The following is a 22,535-nucleotide window of genomic DNA, read 5'->3' as shown; positions in this document are numbered from 1 at the left end:
AAGCTATCGATTAAGACTACTCAGAACTTGATTATTCCAGCCGTTACTGAGATCTGATAACCTCGTATGTGTGGAACTCGCTGACTCGCGTAAAAGAGGTCGGTCTCTCACTGACGCGTCTACTTTGGCGCGATGCTCGACGAGCTTCTTGATGACGGCGATAAATGTCAGTTTTCGGAAAAATGTACTGTAAAAAATGTGTTCTTTAAAGTCTTGTAACTCGATCAAAAAATATTGTAGAAAAATTAAAAAAAAACATTTTGTAGAGAAAATGTTATACTTTATGGCACTTTTATTGCATTTGTCAAGAAAAAATTTTTTTATTGAGCTACAGGCTATCAAAAATACGTAATTTTAAGGAAAAAACAGTGTTTTTGGGGCATAGCATTGAGAAATTGAGAAAATTTTTGAAAACCAATGATAGCATGTTAAAGCTAAAAATTTGAGCTTTAAAATGCTTTTTCTATTTTTTGTCTACGATGATTTTTCACAGAGTACGAATATCATTTGTAAAAAATGCAGATTTAGCTTCAAATTTGCGTAATTCGGTAAAAAAAAATCGTAGATAAAATTAAAAGAAAAAAGCATTTTATAGGCAAAATGTTGTAGTTTATGAAGCTTTGTTTAAATTGTCCAAAAAATTTCTTTTGTCGAGCTACAAAGTGTCAAAGATACGAAATTTTAAGAAACAAAACAAGGTGTGCTCTTTTACTGCATAAGACAAGAAAGTTAAAAGAACTTTAAAAATTTGTCAATTCAGCGTTAAAATTGAAATTTTAAACATCAAAATGCTTTTTTCATTTTTTATCTGCGATGATTTTTTGCCGAGCTACAGCCATTTGAATATAGCATAATTTTTGGTGTCTGGAAAGTGTTCCCTATTTTTTGTTGACGAGTGTAATATTATATGCTGTTTGGGGTCATAGACGGAAAATTTGCTCTGTATTGATAAAATTCTGTATTTGAATTTTTCTTGACATGACTAAAACGTAAAATATTGAAATAAAAAAATGCATTTTGTATGGATGATGTACAATACCTTCTTAGCGTCTAAGAATTTCAATATAATATTAACTTTTTATAAAAAAATTTGAAATATCTTAAAAGCCATTTTATACTCATTTAATTTAATTTAATTTTTTTTTTTGGAAATCTAATGTTCTGGTAAAATTTGATTTGTGGCATTGTTTTTAATATTAAAAAAATTTATTATATAAGAAACGCATTGTCTGATTCAAAATAAATTTAATTGTAAACTCGTGTTATCATTTTATATATAAACAAGAATAACTTCTTATTAATGAAACAATGATTGTTAAGTAGAATATATTAACTTTAACTTTATACTAATATTTTTTCTATGTACTAGTCTTTCCTTTCTTGTTTTAATTTTATTTTGTTCTATTTCATTTGTTGTAGAAAGGGAATGAATAATTTCATAGTATACTATATATTTCATGCAGCCTGGAAACACAGAAGTAAGTAGGAGTTAGTTATTTTTAACATGATTTAAACAAAGAAATATTTCTAATTTAAAAAATTATATAAACATAAAAGAATTAAACAATAACAAATTTTTCTAATAAAGTATCAAAAAGTGTTTAAAATGTTAAAAATTTTTTAAAACATTTTAAATACATAGTATAATATATTAAAAGATTGTATACATTTAATCAATGACTGTGTTTAACATAAAAACAGCTTTGCGTCTGTAATTTAAAATTTTGATTTTTAATAAAAATAAACGTTGATTGGTTAAAGACTCTCAAAATTTAAACAACAATTGAATTAAAAAAGGCTAAAAAAAAGCTAATAAGAGTCAGCGCAGGTAACAAGTGCGCGAATACACGTATTAATATAAATGCAATAAATGTAACATTTCTAAAATATGCGTTAGAAAAGTAATTACGCAAAGTAAGTTACAGATTAGGTTTCTTTAACTTTTAAGTAACATTGTAAATCATTATAATTTTCTAAATTACTATAACTATTATATTTTACAACATTGTATTATTTAGATTATGTTTAGATATCTAGCAGCGCCAAGTTTTTGTAGTTTAAAAATTTTTTATTTTAATAAAATTTTATATATTTTTTATTTTTAATTTTTAGTCACCACGACTAGAATTTTATTAAAAAATGAAGATACTATCACTTGGATTTTATTTGTTAAAAGTAGTACAGCAGTTATTTCAAACAGTACATCAATATATTCTTTTTATAATTGGCGCAATTTAAAAATTTTATACACTTTTTAAAAATACGTTTAGATTGGCTAAAGATTTAAGGGATACATACACACACTTAGCGCCTTTTTTTACTTTTTTTTTTGAAAAAATAATTTTGTACTGATATCACGTGTTTTGTAGTGTTAAGCAATATATATATATATATATATATATATATATATATACATATACATATATATATATATATATATATATATATATATATATATATATATACAAGGTGTTCCGTAATGCTTCATAAAAATTTCAGGGATTGAAAGAGGATGAAATTTTGAACTAAAAGTTCCTTTGCCCATTTTGGCTCAGATCATTATTTACCGACTTATTAACGGTTAAAGTTGATCAATCAGATTGCGCTTAGCCGAAGCGCTCAGAAGCGTAGCGTGCTGTGAGGCTCCTCGCGCTTACTGTAAACATTCTCCCGATTAAAATGTTATTCTAATTCTTCATATTAATAAATAAATAAATCAATAAATCAATAAATAGGTAGGTGAATAATTAAATAAATAGGTAAATAAGTAAAAATAAATTGCAATTGAAAATTTATCTAATTTTTGAATATTTTTGATTCTTTTTATTATTTATTTATTTATTCGTTTGTTTAATTCAATTATTTAATCCATTTGTTCATTAAGTTACTTAATTTCCATGGCTAACCTCGTAGCGATGGGGAAAAATTAACTACGAGATATTTGTCATGAGTATAAAAGAAGATTATTGGAAAAAAACATTAACAAAATAAATTGTATAATAAATAGTTTGTTAAACATATTCTTCAAAAAATGTTTTGACATGTATCACGCATGATTATTTTGTTTTATTGTTATAGAAACCGATAATAAAGCTATCCGTTTTTATTTAAAATTAGATTTATAAAAAAACTGTTTAATTTGTTTGAAGAGAAACTGTTTAACAAATTGCTTATAAACAATTTATTTTGGTTATATATATATATATATATATATATATATAGTGATAAAATTTATGATTTTAACTTACAAGTAAGATTATAAGGGATTAATGAACACACACACACACACACACACACACACACACACACACACACACACACACACACACACACACACACACACACGCACGCACGCACGCACACACACACGCACACACATACGCACACACACACGCACGCATACACACACACACACGCACGCACACACGCACACACACAGGGTGTCCAAAAAGTTCCGGGACGGCAAAATATCTCGAAAACTAAGCATTTTAGGAAAAAATGTTTCATATAAAAGTTGTAGGGTTTTAAAAGATTTATTTACTGATCTTATCAGTTTGATCTTGAATGGTGTCGCCAAGGTTAGATCGAAGTCACCTTAACTTTTTTAAATAAAACACTATTTTTAATTCCAGAATCTAATAGCTGGTGTCAAGAGCTTTCCAAAACACTGCAAAAAGGTTTATTTTAGTTGAGTAAACTTTTTGAGTTGTGAGGCTTGAAAGCTACAGTATTCTAACTTTCAAGCGTCATAACTCGTTTTTAACGAACATAAATTTATTTATAGTGTTTTTGAAAGCTCTCAAAATCGACTACAAGAAAATGCAATAAAAAATATAGAATGTTAGGGAAGTACCGATACCCTTTAATTAGGGAACCGATACTTACCGATACTCTAATATTATATCTTTTATTGCATTTTCTTGTAGTCGATTTTGAGAGTACTCCAAAATACTATAAATAAATTTATTTTTGTGAAGTATTTTCCGAGTTGTGTCGCTTGAAAGTTACAGTACACTGTAGTTTTCAAGTCTCACAATTCGGAAAGTAATAAACAAAAATAAACTTTCTTGTATGGTTTTATAAAGCTTTTGACCCAAGCTATTAGATTCTGGAATCAAAAATAGGGTGTTCCATTTAAAAAGTTAATGTGATTTTGATCTGACCTTGGTAACACCAAGGTCAAACTGATAAGATCAATAAATAAATCTTTTGAAACATTACAATTTCTCTTTGAAACATTTTTTCCTAAAATGCTTAGTTTTTAAGATATTTTGCCATCCCAGAAATTTTTGGATGGGTTATATATACAGGGTGATTCAGAACGACCCATGTGTCCCTGTAAAGACGTGTTCTTGAATAAATTCTGAGACGATTTTTCCTGTACAAAAAATTTGTCCGACACTTACTTTTTGAATAATAAGAGGATAAAGTTAGCGAATCACGGGCCGTGTACACATGGTAGACAAAGGCGGCGCAACTCACCGTCCGACACAGATAAGCGCCCGCGTCGGACGGTGAGTTGCACCGCCTTTGTCTACCATGTGTACACGGCTCGTGATTCGCTAACTTTATCCTCTTATTATTCAAAAAGTAAGTGTCGGACAAATTTTTCGTACAGGAAAAATCGTCTCAGAATTTATTCAAGAACACGTCTTTACAGGGACACATGGGTCGTTCTGAATCACCCTGTATATATATATATATATATATATATACACACGCACACGCACACGCACACGCACACGCACACGCACACGCACACGCACACGCACACGCACACGCACACGTACACGCACAAGCACACGCACATAGGATGTCCCGTAACGCTTCATAAATATTTTAGGAAGCAATAGAGGATGAAATTTTGAACTAAAAATTCCTTTGCCAATTTTGGCTCAAATCGTTATTTACCACGTTATTAATGGTTAAAGTTGATCGATCAGATTGCACGCAGCCGGAGCACTCAGAAGCGTAGCGTGCCGTGGGACTTCTCACGCTTACTGTAACATTCTTCCGATTAAAATGTTATTCTAATTCTTCATATTAATAAATCAATCCATCAATCAATCAATCAATCAATCAATCAATGAGTAGATAAATAATCGAATAAATAGGTAAATGAATAAGAATAAATTATAATTAAAAATTTATTTAATTTTTGATTATTTTTGATTTTTATTTATTACTTAATTATTTATTTCTTTGTTTAATTCAATTATTCCATCCATTTTTTCAATTTTACTGAAGAAATGTGTTTCCATAATTTGTTTCCAAATTATGTCATTGTTATATTTTCTTTGTGTTAATTTTTTACATAATATTTGTGTAGCTTTTTAACATATGTATTTATTTTGAATTCAATTAACAAAAAAATTTGAACTGTTTGGTACATAATAAAATATGTATGTTAAATTTAACAAAACATTGTTTATTGTGTAACGAAAAGATGAAAGTGACAATTGAGAATTTAATTAATTACATATTTGTAAATTTTAATTTTTGATTTAAAATAATAACGTAATTGTGAGGAAAAAAGACAGAATTGTACGTTAATAACATGATAGAATTGTAAGAAAAAAAATAGAATTGTACGTTATATACCAATATTAGAATGCTAACAAGAAATAATCGAAATTAATTGTTAAACAATAATTGAAACAATTTGTTAAACAGTTTCTCTTCAAACAAATTAAACAGTTTTTTAAAAAATTGATTTTAAATAAAAACGTATAGCTTTATTGGTTTTAACGACAATAAAGCGAAATAATCATGCGTGATACATGTCAAAACATTTTTTGAAGATGTTTACCAAATTATTTACTATACAATTTATTTTGATAATGTTTTGTTCTAATAATCTTCTTTTATACCCATGCCAAACTTCTCGTAGTTAATTTTTCCCCATTGATGGAGAAAAATTAGCGGTCGCTACGAGGTTAGCCATGGACATTAAGTAACTGAATGAGCAAATGGATTAAATAATTGAATTAAACAAATAAATAAATAAATAATAAATTTCAATCAAAAATAATCAAAAGTTGGATAAATTTCTAATTGTAATTTATTCTTACTCATTTACCTATTTATTTGTTTTTTTATCTACCCATTTATTGATTAATTGATTGATTTATTAATATGAAGAATTAGAATGACATTTTAATCGGAAAAATGTTTACAGTAAGCGTGAAGAGTCCCACGGCACGCTACACTTCTGGGCGCTTCGGCTGCGTGCAATCTGATTGATCAACTTTAACTGTTAATAACTGGGTAAATAATGATTTGAGCCAAAATTGGCAAAGGAACTTTTAGTTCAAAATATCCTCTTTCGCTCCTTGAAATATTTATGAAGCGTTACGGAACATCTTGTATATGTATGTATGTATATATATAGAGGGTGTTCATTAATGGTTGTCTCCACGTTTATATATATATATGTTATATATATATATATATATATATAATAGAAGCAAGGAGTTCAAAATTTTAAAAACTGCTTAAGTGAATCTTAAAATTCAAAAACTGCCTACTTGAATATAATTAAATCAAAAATCAATTCCTCACCAGTGTAAAATGAAAAGGATGGAAGTCCTTATAATCAAATCCTTCAGCTTCATCCACAGTAAATAATATATAGTATGTTTTATGTATAGACAAAGTCATGTATTATGTTCTTACGAGCGCTGTGCATCAAATTTTCCAAGTGTTATAATGTATGATTGACAAAGTGCACATGAATATAGTAACGAAACAAAACTAATTAGATCGAATGCGCATTATTTAATCTGTTTTTGCCTTCCTACCTTCCTCCAATGGGTACCTCACTTTTCTTATGGAAAATGTGCTTCCTCAGATCTGTCTAGAATCATAATTTTTTAACTCTAGCGTCAATGTAAATGTATATTTTGAATAAATTGACGTTTGAAACAAGTGATTGAATGAACATATAAAAATAATTCTAATGCCTGTCCTTGCCTGCATCAAACAAAACAAGCATGCCTCTGTGACGTGCTAACTCGTCGCATGTTACGTCTTAGTAACGTCTCAACTGGTGTTTGAAACGTGATTGCTGATACGTAACTACCCAGCAAACATTTTGTACGCAAAAGGATATCAAATTGGCACCAAATTCCAGCGGAATTTCGTAACAAAACCGTATCCTACTGTTTCCGCATTAGGATGCTCAATGTAAATCTGACAAACATCTAAATTTGATAATAATAATGTGATGACAAAATGGCATCAAACACAAACAAACTCTGTTATCAAATGCGTTGACAAAATAATGCCAAATACAAACCAAATTTGTTTTTAGACGTGCTGACAAAATGACACCAAATACAGATCAAATCTGATGTTTCCGAGACCAACAAAAATATTTAATTTTTTTTTAAACAGATTTTATTATTCTTATAGCTTAATCTGTATCCACTGTTTCACATTTTAATTCACTTATTACAATGACGCATTATTTTATAAATTTTTGAAAACGCATGTCGGCGCCGGGATTCGAACCTAGGATTTCGGAATAACAACCTAACACGCTAACACTGAGCTAATTGTACACATGTGATGTCGTTAATAAAAAGTTATATTTGAAGTAAATCTGAATTGAACCAAAAGAAACTTGCGTTTTGAATACGCGCGAACACTATCACTAATCCTATGAATATTTAGCCTTAGATATTTTTAATATAAACTATATAAATAATTCAAATCTTTTCCAGCCCATGGCCAGATCAGTCAAAAAATAACAATTAGAAATAGTATCGAAGCATAATAAAACATTATTGACGTAAAGAGCACGTTGCAAAAGTCAATTTTGCAATTAATTGTTATAAACAAATTGTTAAAAATGAATATAGAGGAAAACTGATTGCACCAATCGATTTACCAGGAAAAATTACTAAAGAAACATATATGACGCTTTCTTAATTATTATAGTTGTTATAATTATTATAAACAAATTAGTTGCATAATTGTTTTGACAAAAAGATAATGGCCGAATTTTTTAAAAAAAGCATGATGTGTGTAATGTAACATTTTATCTTTGTTTAATTTTTGGTGATCAACAAGGATTATGTCATGCGCATTAGGCGCTTTACGGAACTCAATTAATGTTGCATTCTTGTGTGATAAATGTTGACATTTTCGTAATAGTAAGTTTGCTTACTATCTGCCATAAATTTGTCAATCATACATACAACAGATCTGTCTACTTCCAATCTGTCGTGTATTTTGACAAAGGGATAATATTGCATTCTTGTGTGAAAATTGCTAACATTTTTGCAATAGCAAACTTGTTTAATATTTGTTATAAAGTCGTCAAAACTTTTAACAGATTTGCTTGCTTTTTAACGCCAATTTGTCATATACTCTGCCAACAAGGTTGTAGTATATTTGATACAAATCTGCTAACAGTATCGGAAATACCAATGTATGCGGACCATATGCGGACCAAAATCTATTATCAATCTTTGCAGTTGCAGAAATGGTTATAAGGGTAACATCTAAATTTCTGCACAGCGACGTTGTAATGATGTGTATTTTGTGATTAATGCACTAATTGCAACCTGAAAATTATCGATCAATTTTAAAAAATTAAGATTGGTTTTTACCGTATTATGTACATAAAATACTTGCTAGATAAAATATATGATAGTTGTACTGACAAGGAGTAGGCAAGAACTGTAAAATGCCAAATGAGATGAGTCATAGCTCATTCGAAAGGGGGGAACAAGTATATTAACAGTGTAAAAGGGTTAGCGTGAATGGGCCTTACTTTTTAAAAAAATTGCAATTAAAATTTAACATTGGGACGTTTGTATGTTAAGTACTAGATTCTTAAACCACTATCCAAGAGATCGTCGTGGCTCAGGAGGCTAGGTGCTAGTGTTACTATTTTTCCTCCGCGGCGGACCGGGTTCGAATCTCCGAGACATCTTTTTTTTTTTTAAGTTTTGCTATTATATTTTACAATTACATTATTTTTATTATTGTTTAATTTAATTAATAATATAATTATATATAATAATAAAATTTGTATTAATTAACAATTAATAAAAATATTTTATAAATTATTAAATTATTTATAATAAAATTATAGACTTGTATCCATGAATAGTAATAAGAAGACTAATCAGCCGTTAGGAAGATTCTGTTTATTGTTAAATCTTGACGCGGTCAAAGATGTTTATATGTACAATGAAATTTTCCGAGATGACAAAAATAATTCGAGGTGTTTACAATTTATACCGTATAAAGGAATTATGATCTGTTAGCCGTATTTATGTTTTAAATGTTTTTACATCGATTTTCACCCACAATATTGTACAGCGATGTGCGAGTTTTATAACAAATAATTTTATTAATGTATAAATAATTTTAATCACAAAACCACAGTCATAGTAATTTTAACTTGTTAATTTATTATTTTAATTGTTTGAACTTACGCACATGGATATTATATTATTTATTAATTATTTATTTTTCTTATTTATTTATTATTTATATCTTATTTATTTATTTACTTATTTACTTTTATACGTTTATTTGCGTGTTTATCTCAAAATTTGGATTAAAAACTTGTCAATTAGGATTTTTGTAATTCGCGGTGATACTCGGGATATCAACACGAAAAATGTTAAACATTAATATAGTTATTTAATAATTTATTGAAATGTACTAGTTTTTAATAAGTTCAGTGATGAAAGCTCTGTGTACCATGAAACATATTCGACAAATTAAATGTTTTTCAAAGTGTATCTTTTACTCATAACTAATTTATTGTGATCTTATAACTTATAATATTGTAGAAACTCTTGAAGTGTATTATTTTTCGAAATAGATTTGTTTGTTAAAGCTTCTTGTAAATAATTTTATTATAAATAATTTAATAAATAATTTATAAAATATTGTTATTAATTTTTAATTAATACAAATTTTATTATTATATGTAATTACATTATTAATTAAGTTAAAAAATAATAAAAATAATGTAATTGTAAAATATAATAACAAGACTTTAAAAAAAAAGGTGTTTTGGAAATTCGAATTCTGTCCGCCGCGGAGGAAAAATAGTAACGCTAGCACCTAGCCTCCTAACCCACGACGCTCTCTTGGATAGTGGTTTAAGATTCTAGTACTTAACGTATAAACGTCCCAATGTTAAACTTTAATTGCAATTTTCTTAAAAAGTAAGGCCCATTCATGCTAACCCTTTTATACTGTTAATATACTTGTTCCCCTCTTTCGAATGAGCTATGACTCATCTTATTTGGCATTTTACAGTTCTTGCCTACTTCTTGTGAGAAAAGAGAATGGTTGCACCAACCAACAGTCACCAACGGTTTGCCAAATCCGTGATGGCATCTTAACCCGTGACCATGTCGCAGGCAATGACACTTGTCTATGTAACTATCATATGTTGTGCTTTTAGATAGCGTATAATTAAATTATTTTCTTGATTTACCCATTTGGACTGATAAAGACTAATGAAGTTTAGATAAATTTTAGTCGTGGAAATAAATTTCTTTTGCCAAAGTATACACTCAGGTGTTCAAAAAAAAGCGTGCTTACTGTCTCAAGTACGAATGTATTACATTGATTAGATCGAGTTGCTCGAAATTATAACGTCTTTTTTAAACGCCAATACGGAAAGAATAGTAAATATACAAAGTAGATACATACATACGGACGGAGAAATAAGTTGTGAATAAATAAAAATAGAATTAACGGCGAGTTTTCTAATACAATTTAAATGTTAAATAAATAAATAAATAAAAATAAAAACTATTGCGAAAGCCAGGCTTTGAACGAGCGATGCGCTCCCGCCCTTAGAGATGGCAGCTGCGGTGGCTCATGTTAGAGTTGGTATAAAGAGAGTTGCGACAATGTATGTGCCTAATGTTGATTGGCTCCGCCATTAAGGGGGAAATTTCCGGTTAGCTATCAGTTAGGTTAGGTAGATTAAATAGAGCTGTACACACCGAGTGCCTTGGACTGTCGTTTTATCTTTATTGTTCACTGAATGCTAAACAAGGATAAAATGATACTCGGAAGAACTTGGTGTGTATTCCCGAACGCAGCCTAATCATCTTTGGTTGAAGAGTGTGTTTACGTGTGTCAGTTGATACAAACTCTTTTGCAACCTTTTTGCAAACTCTAGAAAGAATATTAATTCTGAAAAGAATATTAATTACACAAGTGTAATTTTTGTCAATATTTTTTTAAAGCCAAGAAGTTAACTATTTCTTAATAAATAATAAAAATAATGATATACAAATATAATCTCAAATTGTTTAAAAAATTTATCTATTTTTTTATTTCTTATTGTTAACATTCTATTTATTATTCCAATATTATTGTCATTTTATATGTAGACTAATGAATAATATTAAAAAAAATATGTTAAATAGTCTTTCTGTACACATTGTTTAGTGAGATGGTACATTGTGCAGCAGAAGGATTATTACATCAAAACACTTTAATGTAATAATTATTTTTTTATTAACATATAATTTTTCTTTTAAACATTTTTTTTTATATAACAATTTACGAGAAATTTAAGATGATTGAGTTAAGTATTTGATCCTGGTATATTTATAAAACTAATTTTTTCTTAGCATAATCTTTCTGCTACATAAAATAAAAATCGCCTTAAAATAATCTTTTTAAATTATATAATTCTAATTGTAAGTCGTAGAACTCAAAATGTAAAAAACTTATATATATGTAAAAAAAGTAATAATTATTTAAAGTTAAAATTTTATTTCATTGCTATTGAGAGCTTTCCAGCAACAAAATATAGTCATACACAGTATTACACAATATCAACTCGTAAAACACTGCTTCTATCAAAACTAGATGTATTCGATCTCTCATGAATAAATAATATCAATCATTTGACATGGTTTTCAAAATTGTGCAGAAATTAAGGTTAAGAATGTTCGCTCTATACGAAAAAACGGCTCTGTATGATTGTGTCAAAATTAGAAAGCATTGAATTGTATATACATTGTGTTACACAGTATTGCTTGCTCATATTTTGAAATTGGCGCTATGTAGCTATATATTTTCCCCCTTAATGGCGATTTCCGGGTAATTGTCGCAACTCTCTTTATACCAACTCTACTCATGCCGAGCGCCTCTCATGTCCGTGTCTCTGCGGCTGTGTGGGTGTGCGATCTGCTGTGTGTTTTTCCTAAGAAAGTCTCAAGCGTGATCGAGTTAAGGTGATGCTAAAGTCGTCCTTTTTTACCGACCGTTAATTTTCGGGCAAGCCGTTCTTCTAATTGCATTTACAGATTTAAAAATCCTTTTCCACAATTAAAGTATAGACAGTAATGTATAATGGACGCTATATAAGGATAAGGAAAACAAAGAAATTGAGAATAATTTTCCAATTTTTTTCGTTTTCATTATCCTTATATAGCGTCCATTATACATTACTGTCTATACTTTAATTGTGGAAAAGGATTTTTAAATCTGTAAATGCAATTAGAAGAACGGCGTGCCCGAAAATTAACGTTTGGTCGGTAAAAAAGGACAACTTTAGCATCCCCTTAAGAGGAGTGATCTAGTGATTTGAGTAGAGTTTTGCAGTATTTGTGTCTCATTTATCTCAGCGTATCGCATCCTGTTTCTGGCGCTTTATATTTACAACAAAAACAATTAACGGTGAATCAACTATTACAATTAAAAAGAATCACAGATCATGTTAATTAAAAATATAAGTAAATAAATAGAAGTAAAAATAATTAGCGGCGAGTCAACTATTACAATCAAAAGTCAGAATGAATATAAATAAATAAGTAAAGATGAGAATACAAGTAAATTTGTGGCGAGTCAACTATTACAATTAAACTACTGAACATATATAATTCTTTACAATTTATGCAATCACGAGAGACACTTTTTATAAAAAAGAACTATTGCCGGCCGTGCGATTATTTACACGCGGCTGTGTAATTATTATTAGTGGTTTTGTAATTATCAAGGCGAATATTACTACCTTTATAATAATTACTAGCAACGGAATACAGACGGATATTACTCGCCTGTTGGGTATCACTAGAAAGGCCACTGCATATGTTATAACTACCGAGGGTACGAATTACACGCAGATTACTGGGGCTCTATTCTTGAAAACATGCAAATAATTTTCGTATATGAAAGTGGCAGAATAGCCAATGGAATTATTCATATATATATATATATATATATATATATATATATATATATATATATATATATATGTATAAAATATGAGCAGAGATATTGAAAATATTATTGTAAATATAAAAACTTAAACATTTTTTTTAATATTATTTAGAAGTTTTAAATATTTTTTTTAAATAAGGGAGCAAAATATTTTTGCATAAAAAATGCAAGAATAATATAAATTTGATTAAATAAATGTCTCATAAATATACAGTATAAATCCCACATCGCACAAATGACTGTTTGTCAACTAATAGTTGACTTTTTTCAGCCAACAGCTTAAAATTAGCTGTTAAAGTCGACATTTAGTTTCTATTTTTAGGATGATTTTTGTCGACTTTAAATTGTTGATTTAGAGTTGATTGTCTAGAGTTGAAAGTCTAAAGTTGACGCGTATTGCGCGCGCGACGTCATGCGATTGCCGCGATTTCATCGATCGTCTCTGTGTGCAGTGTGCTTCCCGCGTGCCAGCTTTTTGTTTCAAGTGTGCAATATTTATCAAGATAATGTCCTTTTTTCTTAATTAATACAGCATAAAAATATTAAAGAATATTGGAGATATTATACATATGTGAATTTTATGTGTAATAATTCGTGATATATACAATTATGTACAAGTAAGGTTAGAATCATCCTCTTTCTTCTCCTCTATTGAGTTTCCGTGTATCTGTTAGTAACAGTATTTTTCTTTCAGCTTGTGCAAAACAGAGGCGGTGCTTATATTCTGTTAGCCGATCGAAACGTTCTGAAGTAATTAATATATATAATAGTGAAAGACAAGGCGCCGGAAAATTTCGAGCAAAGCAGCCACGGTACACGATCTTTTAATTTTTGAATGATTAATTTAAAACACAATATGAACAAAGTGCCGTAAAGGTCACAGCTACGTACTATAATATTTATTGTGTGATTTTATATACTTTTTCACTAAACTGCACGCCAAATTATATAATTTTCAACATAACACAGCTCCAAGTTGAATTAATAGTAATATCATTTTATTAAAAATTAATTTACTAATTAATGATGCTAAGTTGCATCAAAATGTGAAAACTCTTCCTTTCCACTAAAAAACTTGTAAAGAAATTATTGTAAAAAATAATACCTCAGCCAGGGAAAAATCTATTTGGTGCACAGTTTAATGAACTTAAAAAGCTATATAAAATCACACAAGAAATATTAACACTAACAAAGAGATTCCGGCAATATCTAATTGCCGATTTTATTAAAATCTTAATTTAATGAGTGTGGTGGTATTCATTTATTACAGTAAAGCCGCAGATGCAAAAATATGAAAATAGTAACGAATTGCGAGACAATCACTCCTCGATCTCGCTGGTCTCCATGAAAGAGAAATAGCGTATTGCTATATTTATATTTATTTTTATAGTTTCAATATAATTATTTATATAGGGGAGAGTGCGGTAAATCGGACCGTGTTCCAAATCGGACCTTTTTAATTTAAATGAATACGGTTAAGCCGATTTGCTTGTCATTTATAATGTAAAGTCTTTATAGGACACCGAACATGTGACAGCAGTTTGATAGTTCTCTGTTATTTCATTCACAGAATAGACGCAAATATATATTTTCAGCTATCGTGCGAAAATTTAAAAAAAAAAGAAAATCCTTGTAAATCATTATTTAAAAGATGTTAAAAATTTGAAAGATAATTGATTTAAGATAATTAAAAAGTGTAGAATTAAAAAATATAAATTATTTTGTGATCTCTTTTGCGGTTTATTGCAAAAATTGTTCCAAAGTTTGAAAAGACTTTTGTCTAAATCGGACTTTTACGTCGGATTGCAACCTGATCGTAGCACTGGTAATCGGCCGACCAAATTTGGTCTTAGAAATGTTAAATTAGTAAAATATTATGAGTCATCAGACTCAGAATAATTGAATTTTATCGATTTCAACTTTAATTATATATTAACAATATCATAACATGACCGAGAAAAGTCTAACTATATAAACTGTCACTAATTTGTTTTTTTTTTAATAAAATTTTTATTTTTTACTGTCAAATTGTTCGTTTTTATTCAATACTAAAAAAATACATTATAATCTTTTGAAATTTTATTAGGAGTACAAATTGAAAACCGCCGTTTTTTGTCAAAATTTGAGGATTGATTGTTGAAAAATGGTTACATACTTATTCTTGAAAGTATTGTCCATCGCTGGCCACTACTTTCTCCCACCTTTCGGGCAGCATACGAATCCCGCGTCGAAAAAACTGCTCGTCTTTTGCGGCGATCCACGAATCGACTCAGTTTTTGGCCTCTTCGTAATAATGGAAGTGCTGCTCAGCCAGGCCATGCGCCATTGATCGGAACAAGTGGTAATCTGAAGGGGCGATGTCAGGAGAATACGGCGGATGAGGTAAGACGTCCCATTTCAATGTTTCCAGATAGGTTTTAACGATCTGAGCAACACGTGGCCGAGCGTTGTCGTGCAGCAACATCACTTTTTCGTGTCTTTGCTCGTATTGTGGCCGTTTTTCCTGCAATGCTCGGCTCAAACGCATTAGTTGTGTTCGGTAGCGAGCTCCTGTGATGGTTTCACCCGGTTGCAACAGCTCATAATAAATCACGCCGAACTGGTCCCACCAAATACACAGCATGAGCTTCGAGCCATGGATGTTTGGCTTGGCCGTCGATGTTGATGCATGGCCGCGGTAGCCCCATGATTTTTTTCGCTTTGGATTATCATAATGGATCCACTTTTCATCGCCGGTTACAATACGATGCAGAAAACCCTTCCGTTTTTGCCGTTGGAGCAGCTGTTCGCACGCGAAAAAACGCCGTTCGACGTCTCTCGGCTTTAATTCGTATGGCACCCAGTGTCCATGCTTTTGGATCATTCCCATGGTTTTCAAACGATGTGAAATAGCTTGTTGAGTCACGCCCAATGAATCTGCAAGCTCCTGTTGCGTTTGAGATGAATCTTCATTCAGTAATGTTTCCAATTGTGCGTCTTCAAACTTTTTCACCTGTCCGGGACGCTCCTCGTCTTCTACGCCAAAATCACCACTTTTGAAGCGTTGGAACCATTCTCGACACGTTCTTTCACTAATGGAAGCCTCACCATAAGTTTTTACAATCATTCGACGCGCCTCAGCCGCAGATTTTTTCGAATTGAAGGCAAAAAGCAAAACTTCCCGCAAATGACGCTTATTGGGCACAAATTTCGACATTTTCGATCACAAAAAAATATATAACGCCGATAAAAATTCACAACTCCAATGATAAGGAATTGTTGCCAGATGCCCAACCTTACATTTAAAATTTTTGATCTAACGTTTGGCGCCAGCATTTACCGCTGGCGCCATCTACTGGAAAACGGCGGTTTTCAATTTGTACTCCTAATATTTAAAAGCTGATAAAAATGGAAGTGTTCGATTTGGACCAGGGAGTGGTCCGATTTGAAACCAGTAGTTCCAAATTGGACCGAAGAAAGCGTTTTTACATTTTCCGTTATAGTTCAACACAGATGAGAGATACGTCAAAATGGTCTGAAGCAAAAATGAAGGAAATTAAATTATCTTTCCATTGGCACCTTCAGTTTTACAATCAGATTTTATTTGCGTCTTATAGAGAGCAAAAACTGCAGCTAGGTCCGATTTACCCCACTCTCCTCTATTTAATATAAATTATTGGTTCAGTATTATAAAATATTATATACGTAAATTTATACTGTATATACAGTTTTCTTCTAACGTATATATCTTTTATTTATATTATGAGTATATTATATAAAAAATATAATATATATATTTGTAAAATTGTATGCAATATATGTATAAATTGCTATTATTGTATATATATTCATTTATTATTTGTGACTGTGTATAAGTAACATTATATAAGACATCCTTTGGAAGAGGCCTTTTGGGATAGTTTCAATAGTTACTTATAAGGTAACAATATCTTAGTAATATAATTTTCAGTTAATTTTGAAACGAAAATTATTGGGCCCAATCACCAATACATTTATTACTATTTCAGTAGTGGAAAAAGCAATAATATATTTTGATCATTGTGTTTACTATTTTTCTTTTAAAATTTACTGGAAATCATTATTAAAATATTATTGTATCTTATCAGTAACTACTGAAATTATTCCAAAAAACTTCTTTTATTTAGGCAGTAATATTTTGGCAGTAATATATTTTGGCAGTAATATATTTCGGCAGTGGTACGAAATAATTATTAACATTCTGTGTAATTGCCAATAATATTTTCTGTGATATTCTGTAATATTTCCTAAGATATCTAGTAATATTTTTTGTAATATTCAATAATATTTCCTGTAATATCCAGTAATATTCTTATGTAATTATTAGTAATATTTGTGTGTAATTGGCAATAGTTTTTTTTTATAAGGGACGCGTGATGTAGGCATTCAGTATCTGTTTGTAAATTGAGATTATTTTGTAATTAAATATGTAAAATTTCGTATGTCAACAGCCTGCCTAAAAAACGTTTGTTATCTAAAATTTTGATGTTCTTCCAATCAAAATCATGGTTACAATAAAGTTTGTGTTTAGTGATAACAGAGTGGTTGTTTGTATTCTAATTAATATGTTTGCAAAATCAACTATGAGAAATAATTTTTATAAAGGCGGACAAAGGTAACGTCACTGTAGCCTTAAACAGTAATACATATAAACAAAAAATATCGCTGATGCTTGAGGATCAAGACACATATGTGCATATTAAAAAGGACCCGACCAATCTTGACCAAGAACGTGCAAGATTTGCTGACGAGTTGGAAAAAACACAATTACATCACGGAGGCCAAATTCAAGAAGATATACTGTAGTAAGGGCAATCTCCCGAGGGTGTATGGCTTTCCAAGGTCCACAAATCGGGAATGTCTTTTAGAATAATCATATCATCGATCGATAGCCCCCTTTATGATCTGACTATTTTTTTTACATGAGCTTATCTCATAAAACATCCCGGATGTTCCAAGCAAAGTGGACAATAGTTATTAACTTGTAAAAACTCAAGGATAGATATTTGGAATCTGACCATATTCTTATTTCATAGATGTAATATCTTTGTTTACTAACATTCCAACAGAGTTAGCTTTAGAAAGCATTTCCGATAGGTGAAAACACATGCTTACAGCATCCCTCAAGAGGTGTTTTTGCAAGTTGGCTTGTGATTGATTTCACTTATTTTGCTTTTGAGAATAGATTCTACAAACAAAAATTAGGCACTTCCATGGGTTCTCTACTCTCAGCCATAATTACGGACCTTGTTATGCATGATTTGAAGGAAAAGGCCCTTGATAGAATTTCCTTTCATTTACCGTTTTACTATAGATACGTGGGTGATATAGTAAGGTAGTTCCAAACAACTGACCTCATACTGACGACGTTTACGCACTCGAGAATGCAATTCGCGTTGGAGAGAGGGGAAGGATGACAAGATAGATTTTTTTAGACATCACTATTATTAAGGATAACAACAGGTTAATTTTTGATTGGTATCAAATTACCATTTCATTGGTATTGATTGTTATCGAACGCCAAATTCCACCAAAAGAATATTGAGCTTACTGTAGACACTTTTTGTTAATTAATGACTACCTTGCTGAATTTATTTTTGAGACAATTAATAGCCGCTTAAAATCTCTAATTCACAAAAATACTCTTAAACAAACAGTGACCGACAATAACACAAAAAATAAAAAAAATCTGGTGGTTATTGTTACCGTATATTCCCATGATCTTGAAAAAGTTTAAGACTACTACAAATGATCTGAATGTATAATTGACTTTTTACAGTCTCAATAAGGTCAGCAGGGTTATTAAAGTATAGAAAGATGTTGTAGACGTCCTCCCTAGGTACTTAATAAAAAACGTTGTTTACAAAATTTGTTGTAAAGACTGCGATGCGTCATATGTAGGGCAAATCACTAGGAAATTGAAAACCAGAATCACGGAACATCGCAAATATAATAATGGAATACGAACAGCCACTCTGTTATCATTGAACACAGACTTAACGTAACCATGATTTTGACTGGAAGAACATTAAAATTATAGATAACGAATGTTTTTTAGGCAGGCGGTTGATATCTAAAATGTTACATATTCAATTACAAAATAATAGTCCGAATTTACAAACAAATACTGAATGCCTGCGTCATGCGTGTCTCGTTATTACATAAATTGTAATAGAATTATATATGCTCAGTAGTTTAATTGTAATAGTTGATTCGCCACAAATTTACTTGTATTCTCATCTTTACTCATTTATTTATATTCATTCTGACTCTTGATTGTAATAGTTGACTCGCCTCTAATTATTATTACTTTAAATTGGGCCTCTCTTTATTTCAGTATAAGCCATGTACATATTATTCGAGCCAAACAACTCGCATTTTTGTCACTTTCCTACGAGGAAGCCTTACTTCATTACCGGCGGCCATTAATGTCTCATCTTTAACGCTATTGTGTATATTTATCAAGAATTCTGTAAGCTGAAAATGGCTCAAAACAACAGCCAAAACGTTCTGTACTTATACATGTGATTACTCAATTATTTAAGATTTTCTTACGCGGTGTTTATCGCGCCTGACTCGATTTGCCGCTTATACATTGCTTAATTTATATTTTCACAAGTCTCACGTCTTACATTTAATTTATGCAGGCTGTAACAATGCATTATTATATCAAAATATATTATCAAAATAATTTTTTCAATTTTATTCATTCCGTATTTGGTCCACATGCAAAATCTTTACTCAAAGAATGAATCAAACTCAACAAGACGTATATTAGGAGCACTCTAAGAGAAAGATTTCTAAAATTTTGCATAACGAAAAACATTGTACCAACACACCTTAACTGTATCTACAAATCGAAATTAATGTTTCAACATCCGAAAATTAGGGCAAAATTTAATCATAACATTAATTTATTTATTAACAGAACGTTACGTTTAGAATTTAATGACACATGCAGATTGATTAACTCTTTCCGTACACGGATTTTCCATCTTGCGCGCAGTATCGCCAATTATCTGCCTCATCAAATATGCGATTTTTTTTCCACATACAACATGTATCACTACAATGCTTTTATAATTCTAGAAGACGTTCCATCAATAAAAAAATGTCTTGGTTGCTGGAGAAATAGAACAGGAACAGATTCAAAAATATTTTTCCTATACAATATTATTACAAATACTCAGACAAACACTCCAACACGATCTTCATGTCTTTTCCCAATACTGACAACATGTTTTTCTTTTCTTTTAATTCTTTCAACTCTTGTTCTCAGAGCTCTCCACTACATACAGTTAGTTTGGATCCACAGCTCTTCATCAAGAATTTATCATCTCTTTCTCTTACCTCCGTAAGAGAAAAATGGCTCTCGAATATTTCTTCTACCAAAATTCCTACGGATGTTTATTGCTTCCTACAATTAGATGGCAATTTTTCTCTTCCCTGCCACAACCGGGAAAAAATTACGTTCGAATTTATAAAAAACATCGATAGTAATATACAAAAATTACCTGCTTCTTCACACTTGAACATTAGAAACCAGATCATTCTTATCATTAACGATTTGCAATTTGTTTTTCCTTACTCTAAGCCCAGTCCGAAAACATTAATTTCTAAACTCATCAGGAAAACATAAACTTTTTTTAATAACAATTCTGATTTAATTTTTATCAGAACAGACAAAGGCAATATCACAGTAGGCATGAACCGCCGAGATTATAAGAGCAAGATGATTTCAATGCTTTCGGATAAGGATACTTATACTATAATTAGTAGGGATCCTACCCGACAAATTACAAATAAAGCCAGAGTTCTACTTGCAAGATGGAAAAACTCTTATATCTCTCATGGCGTAAACAGATCTTTCTATTACAATGACGGGTTCTGCTAAGGGCTTACGGTTTACCAAAAAAAATTACATAAAAAGGGTCATCCTCTCCAAATTATAGTATCCTCTATTGACAGCTCCTTACATTCACTGGCTGGTTTTCTGCACACAATTATTTCAAGTAGCATACCAATCTCTAACAGTAACATAAAGGATAGTTTCCAGCTAGTTGAAAAATTCAGAGACACACATTTAGATGATAATTACATTTTTGTTTCTCTGGACGTGGTGTCTTTATTTACCAACATACCCATTGATTTAGCCCTCAACAGCATTTCCAATAGATGGGAACATATATCTCAAAAATGCAATATCCTCAGAGATGATTTTATTAACGCTGTTGACTTTATTTTAGAGTCTATTTTTTTCAAATTTAACAACACCATATATAAGCAAAATTTCGGTACTCCTATGGGCTCTCCGTTGTCCCCTGTTATTGCCGATTTGGGTACTGCAGGATCTGGAGACAAGGATTCTTAAAAATTTTGATTTTCACGTACCTTTTTTCTTTAGATACGTAGATGATATTGCCTTGGCGATTCCTTCTGACAAGGTAAATTTTATTTTAGAATCTTTTAACTCATATCATTCTCGGTTAATTCACCATCGAAATAGGCAACAAAAAACTTAACTTTCTAGATACCACCATAATTCTTAACAATGATTGCATCGAGTTCGATTGGTATTATAAACCAACATTCTCAGGGCGGTTTCTGAACTTTTATTCTTGGCACCCTGTCTCACAGAAACATGCAGTTGTTATGGGCTTTTTCGATCGTTCCTCTTATCACATTCAAAATTTCATAAAAAGAACTTGGAGCTCATAATTAATTTTTTTAAACAATGACTATCCTTTAAATTTTATATTTAACACTATTCGAAAACGACTTAGATGTATTTTTTCGAAGGAATCTAAAAAGCAAATCTCTGATAACACGGCTGAGGAGGGAGAAAAAATCACGTGGTTCACTGTTCCTTATTACCCGCCAATCTCTGACAGATTCAAAAGCATTTTTAGAAACTCTAACATAAAGATAACCTTCTATAGTTTGAACAAACTTTACAAATTCATTAAAGTTCAAAAGGATTCCCTTCTGAGTTCTTATTGTAAAAATGTAGTCTACAAAATCTTTTGTGCGGACTGCAATGTATTATATGTCGGACAGACCAGTAGACAATTAAAAACATTTCCGAACATCAGAATCTCATTCGCAGAGGCACTTTCTCTCACTGTCATCACAGATCACAGATTACAATCAGGTCATAATTTCTACCGGGATGGTGTTCAAATTCTTGACCATGAGAAATTTTATCACAAGCGACTTATTTCTGAAATGTTATGTATTAATTGACAACGAGAAGGCCTTAATTTACAATCTGACATAGAATGCTTGCACCACGCGTATCT

At 30.6% G+C, this 22,535-nt stretch overlaps 1 protein-coding gene across 3 annotated transcripts in view; it reads left to right on the top strand.

The window, feature by feature from the left end:
• The window catches only part of LOC105201260 (voltage-dependent calcium channel subunit alpha-2/delta-3), a 221,783-nt gene that overhangs the window by 84,380 nt on the left and 114,868 nt on the right, over positions 1–22,535 (top strand). For 2 of the 3 annotated variants that reach the window (XM_039457858.1, XM_039457856.1), the window contains exon 11: positions 1,464–1,478. The exons of the other annotated variant lie outside the window; for it this stretch is intronic. In XM_039457858.1, coding sequence (XP_039313792.1) covers positions 1,464–1,478 — 15 coding nt within the window. The remainder of the gene's footprint in view (positions 1–1,463; positions 1,479–22,535) is intronic. 3 annotated transcript variants of the gene reach the window in all.

This window comes from Solenopsis invicta, chromosome 15 (genome assembly GCF_016802725.1).
Source record: "Solenopsis invicta isolate M01_SB chromosome 15, UNIL_Sinv_3.0, whole genome shotgun sequence".
NCBI lineage: Eukaryota > Metazoa > Arthropoda > Insecta > Hymenoptera > Formicidae > Solenopsis > Solenopsis invicta.
This window is presented reverse-complemented; position numbering and strand designations above follow the sequence as displayed.